Source organism: Herpailurus yagouaroundi, unplaced genomic scaffold, assembly GCF_014898765.1.
Source record: "Herpailurus yagouaroundi ecotype Mexico unplaced genomic scaffold, PumYag 182, whole genome shotgun sequence".
Classification (NCBI taxonomy): Eukaryota; Metazoa; Chordata; class Mammalia; order Carnivora; family Felidae; genus Herpailurus; species Herpailurus yagouaroundi.
Window position 1 is genome coordinate 17,208,324 of NW_024412413.1, and position 17,724 is coordinate 17,226,047.

The 17,724-nt window shown below is 37.4% G+C and overlaps 1 protein-coding gene across 3 annotated transcripts in view; it reads left to right on the top strand.

Moving 5' to 3' along the window:
* SLC41A2 (solute carrier family 41 member 2) overlaps positions 1–17,724 on the top strand; it is a 122,227-nt gene that overhangs the window by 38,421 nt on the left and 66,082 nt on the right. For all 3 annotated transcript variants that reach the window (XM_040491025.1, XM_040491023.1, XM_040491024.1), the window contains one exon: positions 6,925–7,032. In XM_040491025.1, the coding sequence (XP_040346959.1) occupies positions 6,925–7,032 (108 nt within the window). The remainder of the gene's footprint in view (positions 1–6,924; positions 7,033–17,724) is intronic.

Sequence of the window (17,724 nt, forward strand, 5' to 3'; positions counted from 1 at the left end):
AAATAAGAGAGTAGGTCTTAAGCATTTTCACCAAAGAAAAGGTAACAGTTTGGGTTGGTGGATGTGTGAATTAACTCGATGGAGGGACTTTTCACAGAGCGTATGTGTATCAATTCATCGTGTTGTACATTTTAAATATATTACAGTTTTTTCAGTTATATCTCAATCAGCCTGGGCGGGGAAGAGGCGGCAGTGAGATACCCCAACATTTCAGCCGGGGTGATATCAGAGAAGGGCACGTAGAGTGCCAGGACTTTCATTTTGGTAGCTAGTAATGACAGCCCGTGATAGAACTGAAAGGAGAAATAGAAAAATCCACAGAGTCTTCCACACCCTTCTCTCAATAATTGATAGAACAACTTGGTAGAAAATCAGCAAGGATATAGAAGGACTCAGCAACGCCACCAGCCAGTGAGATCTAATTGACATTTGCAGACTAGTCCACCTGAAAACAGCAACACACATTCTGTTCAAACTGTTACAGATCGTATACCAAGAGAGACCATATCCCGGGCCATAAACCAAACCTCAACGAGTTTAAAATATTGAAGTCATTCAGACTGTGTTCTCTGATTACAATGTAATCAAACTAGAAATCAGTTAACAGAAAGAAAAAAGAAAAAATTCCAAATACTTGGAAACTAAACAGCATACGTTTAGATAATCCGTGGTCAAAGGGGAAGTCTCAAAAAAAAAATCAAAAACAAAACATTGAACTGAGTGGAAATGAAAATGTAACATCAAAATTTGTGAGTCACAGGTAAAGCAATACAGAGATGGACATTTATAGAACTAAATGCATACATACATTAGGATAAGGAAGAAATCTTAATAATTGAAGCGCTCATCTCAAACGTAGAAAAAGATGAGCAAAATAAACCCAAATCAAGCAGAAGGAAGATAATAAAGATAACAGCAAAAATCAATGAAATTGAAAGCAGGAAAGCAATAGAGAAAAATCTTTGAAACAATGGTTTCAAACGAATGGTTCTTTGAAAAGATCACTAAAACTGACGATCTGTGGCAAGACTGACAAAAAAAAAAAAAAGACAAATTACCACTATCAGGATGAAATGGGAGCTATCACTATAGATCCTGTAGATGTCAGAAGGATAATGAGGGAATACCACAAACAGCTCTGCACTCGTATGTTTTACAACTTATGCAAAGTGGACTGCTTCCTTGAAAAACAACTACCACAATGAACTCAAAATGAAATAGATAATTTGAACAGCTCTGGTCATGGCTCAGGTCATGATATCACGGTCTGTGAGTTCGAGCCCCGCATCTGTGCTCTGTGCTGTCAGTTCAGAGCCTGGCGCCTGGTTCGGATTCTGTGTCTCCCTCTCTCACTGCCCCTCCCCTGCTCATGCTCTGTCTCTCTCTGGTTCAAAAATAAGTAAAAACATTTAAAAAAAATTTTAAATATCTTAAGCAGAATTGACACTAATCCTTCAGGATCTAGGGCTAGGTAAAGATTTCTTAGACTCAATACCCAAAGCAGGATCCAAAAAAGGAAAAATGGATAAAATTTTTGCTCTGTGACTGACATTTTTTATACATATATTAGAGAGAGAGGGAGGGAGGGAGGGAGAGTAGAACGGGCAGAGAGAATGGGAGAGAGAGAATCCCAAGCATAGCACAGAGTCTGATGCAGGGCTCAACCTCATGAACCATGAGATTTTGACCGTAGCCAAAATCAAGAGTCAGGTGCTTAACTAACTGAGCCACCTGGGCGCCCCTAAATGACCTTGTTAAAAGGATCAAAAGCAGCTTTGCAGAGTGGAAGAAAATATTTGCAAATACATATCTGACAAAATACGACTATATAAAGAACTCTCAAAGCTAAACAGTTAAAAAAAGGTAGAAAACTGGCAAAAGACAGAGACGTTTCACCAAAGAGTGTGTACAGATGGCAAATAAACATGAAATGTTTGACGTCTTTAGCCATTAGGGAAATGCAAGTGAGGATCTCTATGAGATATCACTACACACCTGTCAGAGTGGCTATAATAAAAATAGCAAAAATATGAAGTGCTGTTGAGCATGTAGAGAAATGGTATCACTCATGCATTGCTGATGGGAATTTAAAATAGAGCAGCTACTCTGGAAAACACCTTGACAGTTTCTTAAAAAAACACACACACCCGCACCCACACACTAACTAAAACTAAATGCTAACCATCATATAACCTAGCAATTGCATTCCTGAACATTTATCTCAGAGAATGAAGACTTCTATTCACACAATTCCTGTACATGACTGTTTGTAGCTGTCTTATTCATAACAGCCAAGAAGTGGATACAGCCCCAACAGTTGAATGGTTAAATAAACTTGGGTAAATCCATGTGATGAAATACTACTCTTCAACAAAAAGGAACAAAGTATTGCATGCAACATGCAACATCCTAGATGAATCTTCGGAGCATTATGCTGAGTGAAAAAAGCCAACCCCAAAAGGTTATACTTACTTCATTTGTGTAACATTCTAGAATTGACCAAATTATGGAATGAAGAAAGATTAGTGGTTGCCAGGGATTAAGAAGGTGTTGGGAGTGGGGAGAAATGGATGTGGCTATAAACGGGCAGCAGGAGGGATCCTTGTGGTGGTATCTTGACCGTATCAGTGCTAATATCCTGGTTGTGATATGGTTCACTATTTTGCAAAATGTTACCATTGGGGGAAACTGGGTAATGGGTACATGGGATCTCTCTGAATTTTTTTTTATAACTGCATGTGAATATATAATTATTTCAAAATGAAAAGCTTAATGAAATTGTATATTTGATAAAGCATATTTAAACTGCATGAAAGAATATATAATGGAGAAAGTAGTCTCTCTCTGCCTGTATGTGCCTTTCTCCTATTCCCTTCCTTAGCACCATTACTTTTCTGTGCCTCCTTCAATAGACATCAAGTGTGGTGTGTGTGTGTGTGTGTGTGTGTGTGTGTGTGTGTGTGTGTGTGTGTATTTGCCAGAGACACAAACAATGCTTCTGTTCACCTTGCTTTTCTTAGTTTATCCTTATATAGGTTCACAAAGATTTACCAAATTCTTCTCCAGCTATGTCATGCTCTATTGCAAGGATGTATCATTTTATATTATTTTTCTACTGAGTTACCTAAGGAGGGGGATTTCAGTTGCCTCAAATCTTTTGTTATTATGAACAATGATGCAGTAAATTCATCATATGTATGTATTTAAACTCATGTTCACGTTTATTTGTAGGATAAATTCCTTGAGGTAGAGGTTTGAGTTGAAAATTATGTTCATTTTATATTTATATATTTATATTTAAGTTGCCCAATTCCCCCAAAGAAGTTAAACCTTAACATTCTCCCCAGTAGTGTCATAGAGTGCCTATTTCCTTATACTCTTCCCAATGGAATGTTATCCAAGTTTTCGATCTTTACCAATCTCACAGATGAAAATTTATCACCTTTTATTTCGCATTTATCTGATTATGTATGAGATTGGTCATTTTGTCATATGTCTGAAAGTGAATGGGTTTAAATTTTTTTTATGTTTTGGTTTATTTTTTGAGGGGGGGAGGGGCAGAGAGAGAGGGGGACAGAGGATCTAAAGCAGGCTCTACACTGATAGCAGTGAGCCCGATGTGGGGCTTGAACTCACTAACCATGAGATCATGACCCGAACTGAAGTTGGACACTCAACTGACTGAGCCACCTAGTTGCCCCTGAATAGGTTTAGTTTTAACTAAATCAAAATAAGAACCAAACTTCTCCAGATTTGGAGTATGTATGTTTCTTAAAATTGCATCAACTTCTTTTACCAATTAGACTTTTTAAAACTTTTGCTGTTTATTTGGTTTATTTATGTATTTTAATGTTTATTTATGGGGGGGAGGGGCAGAGAGAGAGGGAGACAGAGAATCCAAAGCAGGCTTTGCACTGACAGCAGAGAGCCTGATGCAGGGCTCAAACTCAGGAATGGTGAGGTCATAACCTGAGCTGAAGTCAGACACTTAACTGACTGAACCACCCAGGAACCGCTAAAATTTTGCTGTTTATATTAAAGTTAGGACTCTGTGGATCGTTCCTCAACTTATTTAATTATTATTATTTTTTAAGTTTCAATTTTGTTTTTCCTCCTGGCCATTAAAAGATTTTTAGGTTTTGAGTCTAATGCATATGTACGAGCACTCTGACATTACATTTGATTGTGTGAGTACTTCGCTGAGGTTCTGGATGTTGACAGAAGTCCAAAATTAGGTAAGATTAGACATTGATTTCCTTTAGGGCAAGTTCTTGTGGAGAAGTTTAGGGATTCGTAAATATATATAGCTTCAGAGGTCATGTCTTTATTATGGCAAAAATTTTTAAGTATATGAATTTTTTTTTCCGCATTACCTCCTGCCAGGAAATTAACTGGTAATATATCTTGGTGTTATATAGCTAATAAACTTTCAATATTGCTACCCATTACTATGTACAGGTACAGTCCTAAGCACAACCATATGAGGTAGGTTCAATTATGTCCCTATTTTATTTTATTTATTTATTTAAAAAAAAAATTTTTTTTTCAACGTTTTTATTTATTTTTGGGACAGAGAGAGACAGAGCATGAACGGGGGAGGGGCAGAGAGAGAGGGAGACACAGAATCGGAAACAGGCTCCAGGCTCTGAGCCATCAGCCCAGAGCCTGACGCGGGGCTCGAACTCACGGACCACGAGATCGTGACCTGGCTGAAGTCGGACGCTTAACCGACTGCGCCACCCAGGCGCCCCCCTATTTTATTTTTTTAAATGCTTATTTAGTTTTGAGAGAGAGACAGACAGACAGACAGACAGACTGTGAGCTGGGGAGGAGCAGAGAGAGAGGGAGGCACAGAATCTGAAGCAGGCTCCAGGCTCTGAGCTGTCAGCACAGAGCCCGACGTGGGTCTTGAACTCACGAACCATGAGATCATGACCTGAGCTGAAGTCAGATGCTTAACCGACTGAGCCACCCAGGTGCCCCTCAATAATATCCCTATTTTAGATGAAGAAAGTAAAGCATAATTTTGCCCAAGTTACATAGTACAAGTCGTAGACTCAGAATTTCAACCCAGGTATCTGAAGCCTTCCCTTTGACTAAAGTTCTGCACAACTTCTCACTAACCTCATCATATATCCTAAGTGCTGTCTCTGGACACTCCAGGGTTGCTGTGGGATTTTTAAAAAAATTTAAAGGAAACACAGTGACATCTCTTGGACACTTTACAGACTCAAGGTGGTTTAATACTTCAACATTACATCACACAACATTTCTCTTGATGACTAGATTTTCGGTGGTGCTGTGAAAAAAAGCAAGTGTCACACAAAAACCAATACAGAACAAGAAATGAAGGTGGTAGTTTCCAATTCCAAGTTTGAGAAGTCATGCAGTGACCCACAGGTACACACACCCAATTAATAAGTAATTATGATGGTATAACATAAAATATTATTTTTTCAATATAATTGTATTATTTCTACAAATGGCTAGTAAATTGTTAGGAGGTAAATATTCACTAAGTTTTTTGGACCAACTACTTCATAAATAGGACTGTTGGTATTTCTTTTGGCCTAGGGGTACCATGAAAACTGAGAAAGTTTGGGAACTTCTAGACACATGCCTCTGCAGGTGTAGGGAAAAGAATGTAGAATTTATTTGGCATGGGATAGGAAATCAATCATTGCTCGTTCTTATTATATCAATGCTAAGGTGTTAGTGACTTCATAGGGTTTCTCGTGGGAGTATTTGATTTGAATTGAACTTGGAAAGGGTGGGAGTAACCAAAAGAAGTATATCCCAGTAGATACAATCTGTGATGACGTGAAGGAAGTAGACTGATAGAGATATTCGGGTAGTATTCTGGTGTTTCCAAAATTAAGTCATATAGGTAGGTATCTTAAAATTACGACCTAGGTAAAATGTGCTCCTGAATTATGTCTGATTTTTTAAGAATGGTACCTATCGTAGGTTTGTTGTAGCTTAAATGAGTAAGCCTAAGGAACAGTGTCTGGGCCCATAACAAGCCATCAGTGAATGTCAAATATTGTTTTTGTTTTTTCAGTCCATAAAGTCTCTCAGTGCCACAGTCACCTCTTAATAGCATTAGTAAAATAGCAGGTTGTGCTATTAAGGGATTTGTGTGGGTTTTTTTTTTTCCAATTTATAAAGTACTTTAATATGTACTTTCATTAACATGAAAGTATTTTTGCAAGGGCTAGACAGGGCAGAGTAGAAATTGAAATCCAAAAGACACATGACTCATCCAAGATTATGTGGCTAGATTATGACAGATCCATGCCTAGAACCACAAATTTTCTAATTTCCAATTTAGTGCTTTTTAAATGATCCTATGCTCTCTTGCCTCACACCCTAAAATGGGTACCACGACATGGATGACTCAGAACTCCTGACATCCAGTCTAGGTCTCGTCTTCTGGCCTTGGGAAAATCATTGAACTTCTCTGAGTCTTTATTTCTTCAACTGTGAAATTAGATAATAATATTGCTGTAATTTTCCTGTGGAGTTGTTGTAGTTAGTGTTGGAACCAAGATTCAAATCCAAATGTTCTGGTTCTTGAGTCTGTTCTCTTAACTACTGGTTACACTGACTCTTGTCCTCATTAAGGAATAAAGCAAAATATAAGGGCATCAGACTTGTGTGGCAAGCTAGAGTTATTTGGGGATGTAGTGACTGCATCGACTATCATTCCCAATTTAACTAAATCTTCTAAAGCAACTCAAGGCTCCAGAGCTCTGGAGAATAGGGTTAAGCTAAATGTTCACTCATTAAATGACTTGTGTTGTCATTCAGTATGTGGATGCAACGTTGGGAAAGATGGCGGAGATTTTTAGAAATGTCCTTTATCTAAAGTGTTTTTGACAGGGTGTCAGAAAATTCTGTTTTGTTTTTGTTTTTTTCTTGCAGCACTGGGAGGTGTTCAAAAAGGTAACAGAAGTTTTCATTTTAGTTCCTGCACTTCTTGGTCTCAAAGGAAACTTGGAAATGACATTGGCATCCAGATTATCCACTGCAGTAAGTTTTTTCCTACTTCTAAGTATATATATTACCTATGCTGTTTCTTTCTGTGAAGGAGAATTTGTACCAGGAAAATTTTTTTTCCTCTATCTGATAAATTTCTGGACCTCAGGGATATGATAAGTGGTAATGCCTGATATGATACCCTGAAAGTTCTCTGGGTTGGCTAATTTGCAAATTATAGACCTTCATTTATCCTGAGGTAGTATACTTGCCTCATTTTACTCCAGGGCATTCTAGCAATTATCATCAGTGCTTCAGACATGGGACAAATCAGATATTGAGATTCTTTATGGTTCAAAGGTTGCTTGATTGGTATTTATGCCTTTTGTGATTATAAAAGTAATACAAACTTATTGCAAAAACTGAAGAAAAGGGAAAGATTATAAAGAAGAAAATTTGAAACCACCTAGACATAGCCATGTATTAATATTTTGGTATAGATCCATCTATCCTTATACATCATTAGGTATATCAGAGTAGATACATACTGTATATTCTAAAAAAGAACAGTAATCATATATTTTGTCCCTTAAAATCTATGATATCCGTTTTAAGATATATGCTGATCATCTTTCCACCTCAGTGAATATACACCTATGTCATTTTTATTGGCTATGTACTTTTCTGCTATATAGCTCTCCTATAGTTTAGTCTAGCATCTATTTTTGGATATATAGGCTCTTTCTGATGTTTTGCTATTATAAACAATGCTATAATGAATAATTTTATACAGACAGTTTTGCACTCTTTTATTTCTTTGGGGCAATTTTAGGATTGTAATTAAACTGTTCAGAAAAAAAAAAGGCATTCTTTCAAGGCCTTAGCTACATATGCTAAATTGTCATCCAGAAAGGTTAAACATTTAAAGAAACACTGCCACTAACAGGGTTCTGATTTAATTTTAGAAGCCTAAAAGGGCATTACTTTCTCACTGTAACATTTGTTGGAGTTTCACCATCGTGCAACCAAATTATGTTGATTAAAATCACATAACTAGTGAGGTTCATTTCAGTGAACCATCTACCCATTTAATGTTAGTCAAAAATTAAGCCTTCAAAAGGTGTTACTAATTGCATTGCCTTTAGTATATGAAGTTGGGTTTGTTTGTTTGTTTGTTTGTTTGTTTGTTTGTTTGTTTAAAGATGCTACAGCAGGGGCGCCTGGGTGGCTCAGTCGGTTAAGCATCCAACTTCGGCTCAGGTCATGATCTCGCGGTCCGTGAGTTCGAGCCCTGCATCGGGCTCTGTGCTGACAGCTCAGAGCCTGGAGCCTGTTTCAGATTCTGTGTCTCCCTCTCTCTCTGCCCCTCCCCTGTTCATGCTCTGTCTCTCCCTGTCTCAAAAAATAACTAAACGTTAAAAAAAAAAAAGCTACAACAAATGAACCCATCTATGAACTAGGGGGAAAATTTTGCGTATCTAAAGCCTGAACAACTGTGTTGGTGATGGGAGTACTCTCTCCTGTTCCTTCCCTCCCCCCATTTCTCCCCCAGGCAACTGTAAGTTCCCTAAGGTTTCCTGAGTAAAAAAGATGCTTGGAAAGGAGATAAATGCATGGCATTAAATAATGTTTTATTAACATTATTGGCTTGCTCAGTTAAGAGAAAGTGCTGCATATGCCCTATGGAACCTTCTAAGCTCCCTGTTATATATGAGAGGTCATATAGCTGAACTCTGCCCAGGACCATAATGAAATATTGGGTATTAGTGTGCTCTCATAATGTGCCAGGACTGTACTAACTGCCTACAAGGGTATCTTATAGCAACCCTATGAGATAAACACTATTATTCCTGTTTATAGAGGAGGAACTGAGGCTTAGAACAGTTGAGTAACTTTCCCGAAGACACAGAGCTAGAATATAATGGAATACCTCACATTCCAGAACATTCCCTTTTACTTGCACAGGATAACTGAGTCAAGAGTTTTAAAACCAATAAATAATCTCAGTAACAAACACCTGATCGTCTCCTCTGCATTGTAAGGATGCTCTCCTGAGGGCTTGGTCTTAGCACCAATATACCATATTTTTTGTTACTTAATATTTTAAAACTTTGATATTTATTATTTCTCTTAATGTTTTAATTTTAGAGAGAGAGAGAAAACATGCGTGCACAAGTTGGGGAGGTGCAGAGAGAGAGAATCTTAAGCCATGCTGAGCATGGAGCCCAACGCGGGGCTCATTCCCATGACTCTGAGATCATGACCTGAGCTGAATTTACGAGTTGGATGCTTAACCGACTGAACCACCCAGGCACCCATGTTATTTTTTTAAAGTATTAAAGATACAGTCCTGTTACTTATTTCTGTAATTAGTTGGTGAGCTAGAAACGTCTAGGGATATCAGCCAGTCAGATACTAGCCAGACCTTGGTAGATTTGTTTGGGCAAATTCACTTTAGTCTATAATTTTTCATATCATCATTATAATGATTGAATATTAAAGGAACTGGAGAATAATAGAAATGAAGCCCCTTTGGACTGGAACATAAAAGTATAAAGTGACCTTGGAACATCTTGTGGTGGCAGAAGGTAAAATGCTAACCAAAAATAATTGGGGGGAGTGCCTTGGTGTTAGCTGAATATTGATTTTCACACTTGGAATGTGTGTCCATTATACCTCTAGCTTTTGTCTTAAAAAAAAAACTTTTATGTAGTTTTACCAATGTTTTAAGACTTAGTGAAATTATATACATGTGTTCCGTCTGCCAGCTTTTCCCAGTGATCTACATTTGCGTTATGTTTTAAGAACCGGTAGGTCAGCAAGGTAGAACTCAATCCAAGAGGCTTCTTGGCAAGACAGGGGAATAAAGAAGAGGTCTTGAAAAAAAGAACTGGCAACAGTTAAAGGAAAAGAAAATCGTTAGAATGAGAGTTAAAAGGTAGCTCTAGTTTCATTTTGTTGGAAAATGAACTTTGTTCTGATAAATATAGTTAGGCACCCAAACTTTTAAGCAACTTGATAACTTAGCCCGGAAAACTGAAATTTTGGCTAGCTTATCTCAAAGAAAATATTTCTAAAAGCAACATTCTTGAGCACTCTCCAGTATTTATTTAGATTCAGATAATAGCTTAAATGTCACTCCGTTTTGAAATAGGCCATGCTGTGGAGAATCTGCTTAAAAAGGAATTTGCTGCAAATTAACTTCTGTGTAATTTGGTCACATATTACCATTAGTGCTGCCTAAAGGTGAATTTAATCTTAATCTTTTAATTTGAACTTTAGTTTTTTTTGTTGTGGCATTTATATTTTATGGTAGATACTTCCATCAAAAGTCTGGTTACATTTATTTGTTCATATTTAAGAGAGTGGAACTCCAAAGCTGATTAGAAGCAGAGCCCATGGGAGGAGAGTATCAACCAATGTCTTCGCTGAGTGAGCTAGCTGCACCTTTCTTTGGGGGGGTAGGGCTGCAGTTGATGTCTTCCACAGATCAGGAATTTTGTCACTGATTATAAGATATTTGAGTTGCAAGATGAAGAGATTACCTAGTTCTCTAAGTAATGAAAATACCATAAACTAGATGAGTATACCATGTTATCATAGCTTGAAGCCATGAGTTACTACTTTTCCATCTACTAATGTGTTTTACTTTTATTTTTTGTTTTTTATTTTTTTGGTCAAAAAATGTTAATAGCAACTTTATTCATAATGGCTCTAAACTGGAAGCAACACAGATGTACTTTTATTTTTTGAGGCTAAGAATTTGAGATAGGCATGGCCTAGTCAGTGTTAAAGGCCAGAGGCAGGACTGTCGATATGTTAGATCAGTGGTTCTCAAAGGTAGCAACTTTGGTTAGCTACTTGTTGGAAATGCACAATCTTGGCTCCACCCAGAAGCTGCTGAATCAGAAACTCTGGGGGTTGGTTCAGCAGTCTGTATTTTAACCAGCGATTCTGATATACATCAAAGTTTGAGAACAAGACTGCGTTAATGAAGAGCATAGAGGCCAATGGGCCTGGAGTCAAGTGGGAGAAAGGAAAAATAACAGGGTGTGAGATCACCTTGTGGGCCTTTGTAAGGACTTTGCCGACTGTGGGGAATGGGAAGCCATTGGAAGGTTTTAAACAGAGGAGTGCTATGATATGATAGATATTTCAACAGATTATTTTGACTGTTGTGTTGAGACAGAGCTATAAAGGGCCAAGGACTAAAACAGAGACAAGTTAAAAGTCTGTTGCCATAATACAGGCTGGAGGCGATGCTGGCTTGGATCAGGGTGGTAGCAGTGGATATAGTGAGACATAGTTGGAGTCCAGAACTAATTTTCAGAGAGAAATGACAGAATTGGCTGATGGATTAGCTGAAATTAAGTACTGGGAGTAGTCACTTGAAAATTTCTCAGGATTTGAGAGATGGAAAATTTGTAGATGGAAAAGTAGTAGCTCATGGCATCAAACTATGATAACATGGTATATTTACCTAGTTTATGGTGTTTTCATTGCTCAGAGCATTTGATCTCAAGTGGTAGGGGGAGTGTGTTACCATTCTTACAGAATGCTACAGAATCATTGCCAACTATATTCCAATCCCGATACTCCATCAACTGTTAAATCCACTCTAGGTTAAAGCCTTCTTGAAAGCAGAGTACCCAAAGCCTCACCTTCGACAGACTCTTCACTGACTATTCTCTACTTAAAATTTTTATTACTCTTGACTTTGAGACCCCACACTGCGGTGTGGACTCTTTCCACTTCTTTCATGGCATCTTCTTAGTCTATTTTTTTGGTTTCTTTTTCTTTGCTCATCTTCTTGATTTGAGGTTTTCCTGAAGTATTAGTACCTTGTTTTTGTGTTCTCTGTCAATAATTTCATGTATGCCACCCCTGCCCGTACATTGCTAACTCTCAGATCTGTACCTCCAGCCTCTTTCCTGATCACTACAGCTGAATTTTCAATCGTCTGTACCCTCACTACATTCAAAAGTAAACTCATTACCTTCTCTCGCTCCAACTGTGCTTTCTGTATTTCTTATCAGTTTCTTAACATTACCAATCACTATCCCTCTTCTATCCAGTTAATGTCTAGGCTGTCCATTCAACCTATGAAATCCCTCTCCCCTTCCCTTTATGCCCCACCTGCCACTACCTTAATTCAGTTGTCAATTGTCTCTAAATGGGACTGTTGTGGCAGATTCCTACCTGAACTCCCTGGTTCCAGGGTAAAAAGTCAACAATTTTTGTTTGTTTGTTTGTTTGTTTCTTTAACTTAAAACAAGTACTATTTGAAAGCCAGCCTTTTCATCTATGGTCAAAAAATAATTCTTTTAAAAATTTTACAATTTTCTTGTGTAGTATTTATTTTCAGTTATAAAAGTAGGAGTAAGGGGCACCTGGGTGGCTCAGTCCTTCGAGCGTCCAACTTCAGCTCAGGTCATGATCCCACAGTTGGTGAGTTTGAGCCTCTCATCAGGCTCTGTGCTGACAGCTCAGATCCTGGAACCTGCTTCGGATCTGTGTCTCCCTCTCTCTGCCCCTAAGCCACTCACATTCTGTCTTTGTCTCTCTCAAAAAAAGTAAACATAAAAATAACTAACTAACTAACTAACTAACTAACTAACTAACTAACTAACTAAAAGTAGGAGTAAAAATCATTATAGCTGTGGCAGGCAAGTCTGTGATTACTTTAATCTTTTTGCTCCATTAAAGAGTCTTTTCTCATTTTTATCATTGTCTGCCAGAGAATCAGGATAAATGAATTTATAGGATTATAAGGAAAGCTTTGTGTAAGTATAAAGATAGAGAACCTAAAACATAAGATATCAGATAGAGCCTACTCACGCAATCGTTGAAGGGCAGTTGTCTTTAAAACTTGTTATTATAGGGGCGCCCTGGTGGCTCAGTCAGTTGAGTGTCCGACTTCGGCTCAGGTCACGATCTCACAGTTAGTGAATTCGAGCCCCACGTCGGGCTCTGTGCTGACAGCTCAGAGCCTGGAGCCTGCTTCGGATTCTGTGTCTCCCTCTCTGCCCCATCCCCACTCATGCTCTGTCTCTCTCTGTCTTAAAAATAAATAAAACATTTAAAAAAATTTTTTTAAAACTTGTTATTCTATAAAGGTAAAGGTTAAATGTTACCAGACAAAAAGATATTTCAATAAAAAGGTTTTCTATTTTAACAAGGGAGATATAATAATGATGAATTCAAATCAACTTTATCATGCCCTCTTACCTGAGTCAAAATTTGTCTCTAAATTATAATGATTAACTTGAATAATTTTTCCTGGATTTTTATCTTTTCAACAGTAGATATATATTATAGTAGATAATTGTTGTAGATACATAACAGTAGTATATAACTAGAAAACAATCCCAAGCACAGTGATTCTATAAATTGTTTAAATTCTGTTACCTGAGGTCTAAAATTTTCTGCTTCTGGATGCTAGATATAAGAGTCAAAAATGGCATCCACTGTCTTAAAGACAATGTATATGTTTTTAAAGCTTATAAATCTATTTTCCAGGAGCAAATTGCCAAGAACCATTTGATTAATATTTTCCCACTCTAGATAAAACTGATTTCTGTTGCCTTAAACCTCTCAGAGAACTCCTTTGATTTTCTGAAATTATTTTGTAACATTTTAGCTTTTTAATTCATTAATTCGAAAAATATTTCTGAGCCCTTACGGTATGCCAAGTGCTAGTGTGTGCTAGGGAATCATCAATAAATAAAACAGAAAATATTCCTGCTCTCACTGAGCTTACATCCCAGTGTAAAAGGATATGAAGAAGCTGGCAAAACCTTTCCCTGATAACTATAAGTTAGATTTCCAATTCAAATTGTAAAACTTCTAAAATAAAGAAAAATTAAATCCCAAATAATGATATTAATAACTCTGGCATAACTTTGATATAGTTACAGTCTCAGTATTCTTTTCTAAATTTGACATAATTCTAAATTTTACAGGTTCTTGTCAGAAAACCAGATTGTTAGATACAAACAAAACTTGCATATTCCTGCTGGTTCTCAATTTTAGAATATGTTTCTTTACGTTATTTTTTAAAATGTTTATTTCTTTATTTTGAGAGAGAGAGAATGAGCAGAGGAGGGGCAGAGAGAGAGGGAAAGAGAGAGAATCCCAAGCAGGCTCTGTGCTCTCAGCACAAAGCCTGACATGGGACTCGAACTCCTGAACCGTGAGATCACGACGTGAGCTGAAATCAAGAGCTAGATGCTTAATCGACTGAGCCACGTAGGCACCCCTAGAGTATGTTTCTTAAGTTATAAATACCAATCCATAGCCATAGGTTTGTGGAGTGTACTACTTATGTATAACTTAAACCGTTTCAGTCATCGAGATTTTTAACTCCCCCCTTTTTTTGAAGCTTTATTGAGGTATAATTGACACAAATCGACTACACAAATTCAAAGTTTACAATTTGATGAGCTTCGATACGTAGTGTGTACATGTGAAACCATTACTGCATTCAAGATTATGAGCATAGCATCACCCCTGCACATTCAGGAAGATATTATTAGGGTGTGTGTGTACATATATGTGTTTTACCATATTATGTTTTATGAAATATTTCAAGCATGTAAAAGTATGTAATATGGTTTCTAATTCCATATAATGGCAGAATGAAATAGTGAGTGACCCTTCCCAGAGAATAACAATTAGAAAACCTAGACAAACTATATGAAGGCAATAGAAAGTAATTAAAAGCAGGTAGAAACGAGAGGTCACCCTTAAAGGACCATGTCTGCAATGAGTAAGCATTGCAAAGTTTGTAGCTTTTTTTTTTTTTGCCTGAGGGAGTTTCCCCAGTCCTTGGATCTCATGTGGCAGAAACCCCACAGTCTTACCAGTTTGAGGTGACAGAGGTCAGGAAGTCTAACAAAAAACGAAAAACAAAACACACAACTAAATAGAAGCATGAGAGGGGCCTGTTCTTGAAAGACAAACACACTGGTTAAAATTTGTGAGTTTTTTTGCTTTTATTGGTCAAATGCCTTTTGTGACTCGTGCGTAGGTATAGTGGCAGAAAGCTGAAGTTTTATTGTCTTGAATTATTAGATAACAGAGCTTGGAGCTGACAGAGCAGGTAGAAATTTATGGGGAAATCCCAGCAGCAATAGAACTGTAGAAAGGATGAGCCCCAAAATCTGGGCATAAGTTCTGCTTAAATCTTTGGCTGACAATTAAACTACAAAGGTGCAGGGGAGAGAGAGTGTGTGCTCACGTGCACAAGCATGAGCAGGGGAGGGGCAGGGAGAGAGGGGACAGAGAATCCCAAGCAGACTTTGTGCTGTCAGCACAGAGTCTGATGTGGGGCTCGAACTCATGAACTGTGAGATCATGACCTGAGCCAAAGTCAAAGAATTAGTCACTTAACTGAGCAAGCCAGGTGCCCCTGGAGCACGTATTTAATATAGATATATATATTTAAGACTAATACTTCAGTGGAGACTTTCGGTACCCTTGTTTCATCTATTTACATATTAAATATATTTTTTTCCAATACCAAGTATAGTAACTATATTTGTAAATCTGTACTTTCAAGGTCATTCCAACCTACTTTTATCTTTTGTCCCAGTAAATTTTAAAGCCTATCTGTAATTCATGTGCTTCAGGGTCAGAAAAGTAACATATACATCTATGGAGAAAAAGGTGTAGGGATTATAAAAAGTAGGGATTGCAGGCTCAAGCTAAGGCATTTAGATTAAAAACATTAATGGGGTGCTTGGGTGGCTCAGTCGGTTAAAGCATCAGACTTCAGCTCAGGTCATGATCTCATGGTTTCTGAGTTAGAGCCCCGCATCGGGCTCTGTGCTGACAGCTCAGAGCCTGGAGCCTGCTTCGGCTTCTGTGTCACCCTCTCTCGCTCTGAACCTCCCCTGCTTGCACTCTGTCTCTCTCTCTCTCAAAAATAAACATTAAAAAAAAATTAACTAGTGTCTTTGCAAAAATATTGGCCAGGTTGTATATAAATATTAAAATATTTAAAACACATAAAATATATATATTTAAAATATATAAAATACATATCAATTTAAAAACATTAACCCAGGTCATATAGAAGTCTTTATCAGATCATATTCCACTATATCACATTCTTAGTTCTCAGATTTTCTAGCCAGGATATTCAGGTCAGCTAATTGAATAAAAGTAGGTCTAGCAAAAGCCTTTAAACAGAACACTTTGTGATTCTTCCTCTCTACTCTGGAAAAATTTAGATGATTCATGCTGATCCTAGGCCACTGGCCAGTATCTTAGGTCAGCCCAATTCTTGGACAGCACAGGTCAATTTTCAGTTTCCTGCCAAACTCCCACTTCCACTCCAATGCACGCCTGTACCATAAGTATTTTCCCTACATGGTTAAATTTGGATCAACATTTCTCTCTCTCGTCTTTTTTTTATCCTTCTAAAAATCTTTGCTTTATAATTAAAAACAAAAAAAGGTGATTTTTATTTGTGAATATATTCTGCTTTATTTCACATAATACATTGTGATTTCTCATTATAAATTATATTTCATAAAATGTGAAATATATTTTATTTCATATCATATATTAACTTGTTATTTATGTTAGACTAAAAGAACTATAGATTTAGAGACTTATAGATCTGGAAGGGACTTAGAAATTGTGATCTTCATCATTTACAAAACAGAGCAATTGAATAGCGTGACATTGTTCTTTCAGTATGGGTTTGCTCACTAGAACTGCCCTGGTATATATTGGAATTTATAGAGAGCAATAAGGAATTTAATAGAGCAATTTGGGCTTACACAAATGGGGGAGAAGGAGAGATCTGTGATGGAAGAGTCGGAGAAATAACCTGAAGCACTGGAGAAGAGGAAGAAAGCTATGGGTGTATTGCAGTGTAGACATCTGGATGCCTACCATGTCTGATTACCAAGACCTTACAGAAATAATGGCCTCTCTTTCACTTCTGCCTTCCAAATCTTAGGCAAACTCCTGTCACTGGCAGACTGTAACCTGCAGCTCTAGGGGAGAGGATTTTGAGGAAGGTAGCTTCAGGCTTTAGCAGGAACTGTGGCAATGGTACAAGTGAATCTGGCACAGTAGCATACCTAATCCATAGCACTCATTCATTCTGTGACTCCCCTTTCTTGACCTTTTCCTAGACCTTAGTATATGTGTGTCTCTACCTCTCCTGACTATCAAGTAATCCTGGAGTCTTCACATCTTCTACTTTTTCATGGAATCATTTTAGATTGCTTCTTATACCTATAGACTTTTTTTCTAAAAGTTACTAAAACTAACACTAATTTCTGTCATGCCTATTTCCTGAATATTAAACCCTAAGTGGATTTCACTCTTTAAACATTACCTCTGCCTCATTACTCACTGGAGGAAAGACTCAGGTTGTTAGAGCTACAAACACAAATTTCATGAATAATGTAGATTTCCAGGCTTAGGAAAGAAATCTGCAAATAAAGACAGCATGAATAATTATACTGAAAAACTGAGAAATCTTAATATTTGCATTGCTGGATACTTTGGGACTAGATCCCAGAAGGAGGTTCAAGAATAGAATCTGTTTTCCAAATTGATAGTGGAAATGTTGATGTAGCACTTAATCTTCTGGTCTGAAGCCAGTGAGCTAAACTCTACTGGTAAATAACAATCCTTATGTATCTCCTACCTTACCCGTTCACTTAACCTTCCATGACCAAGCAGATGATGAATAATTGAAACCCAACTTGGTATTTTTTTTTTTTA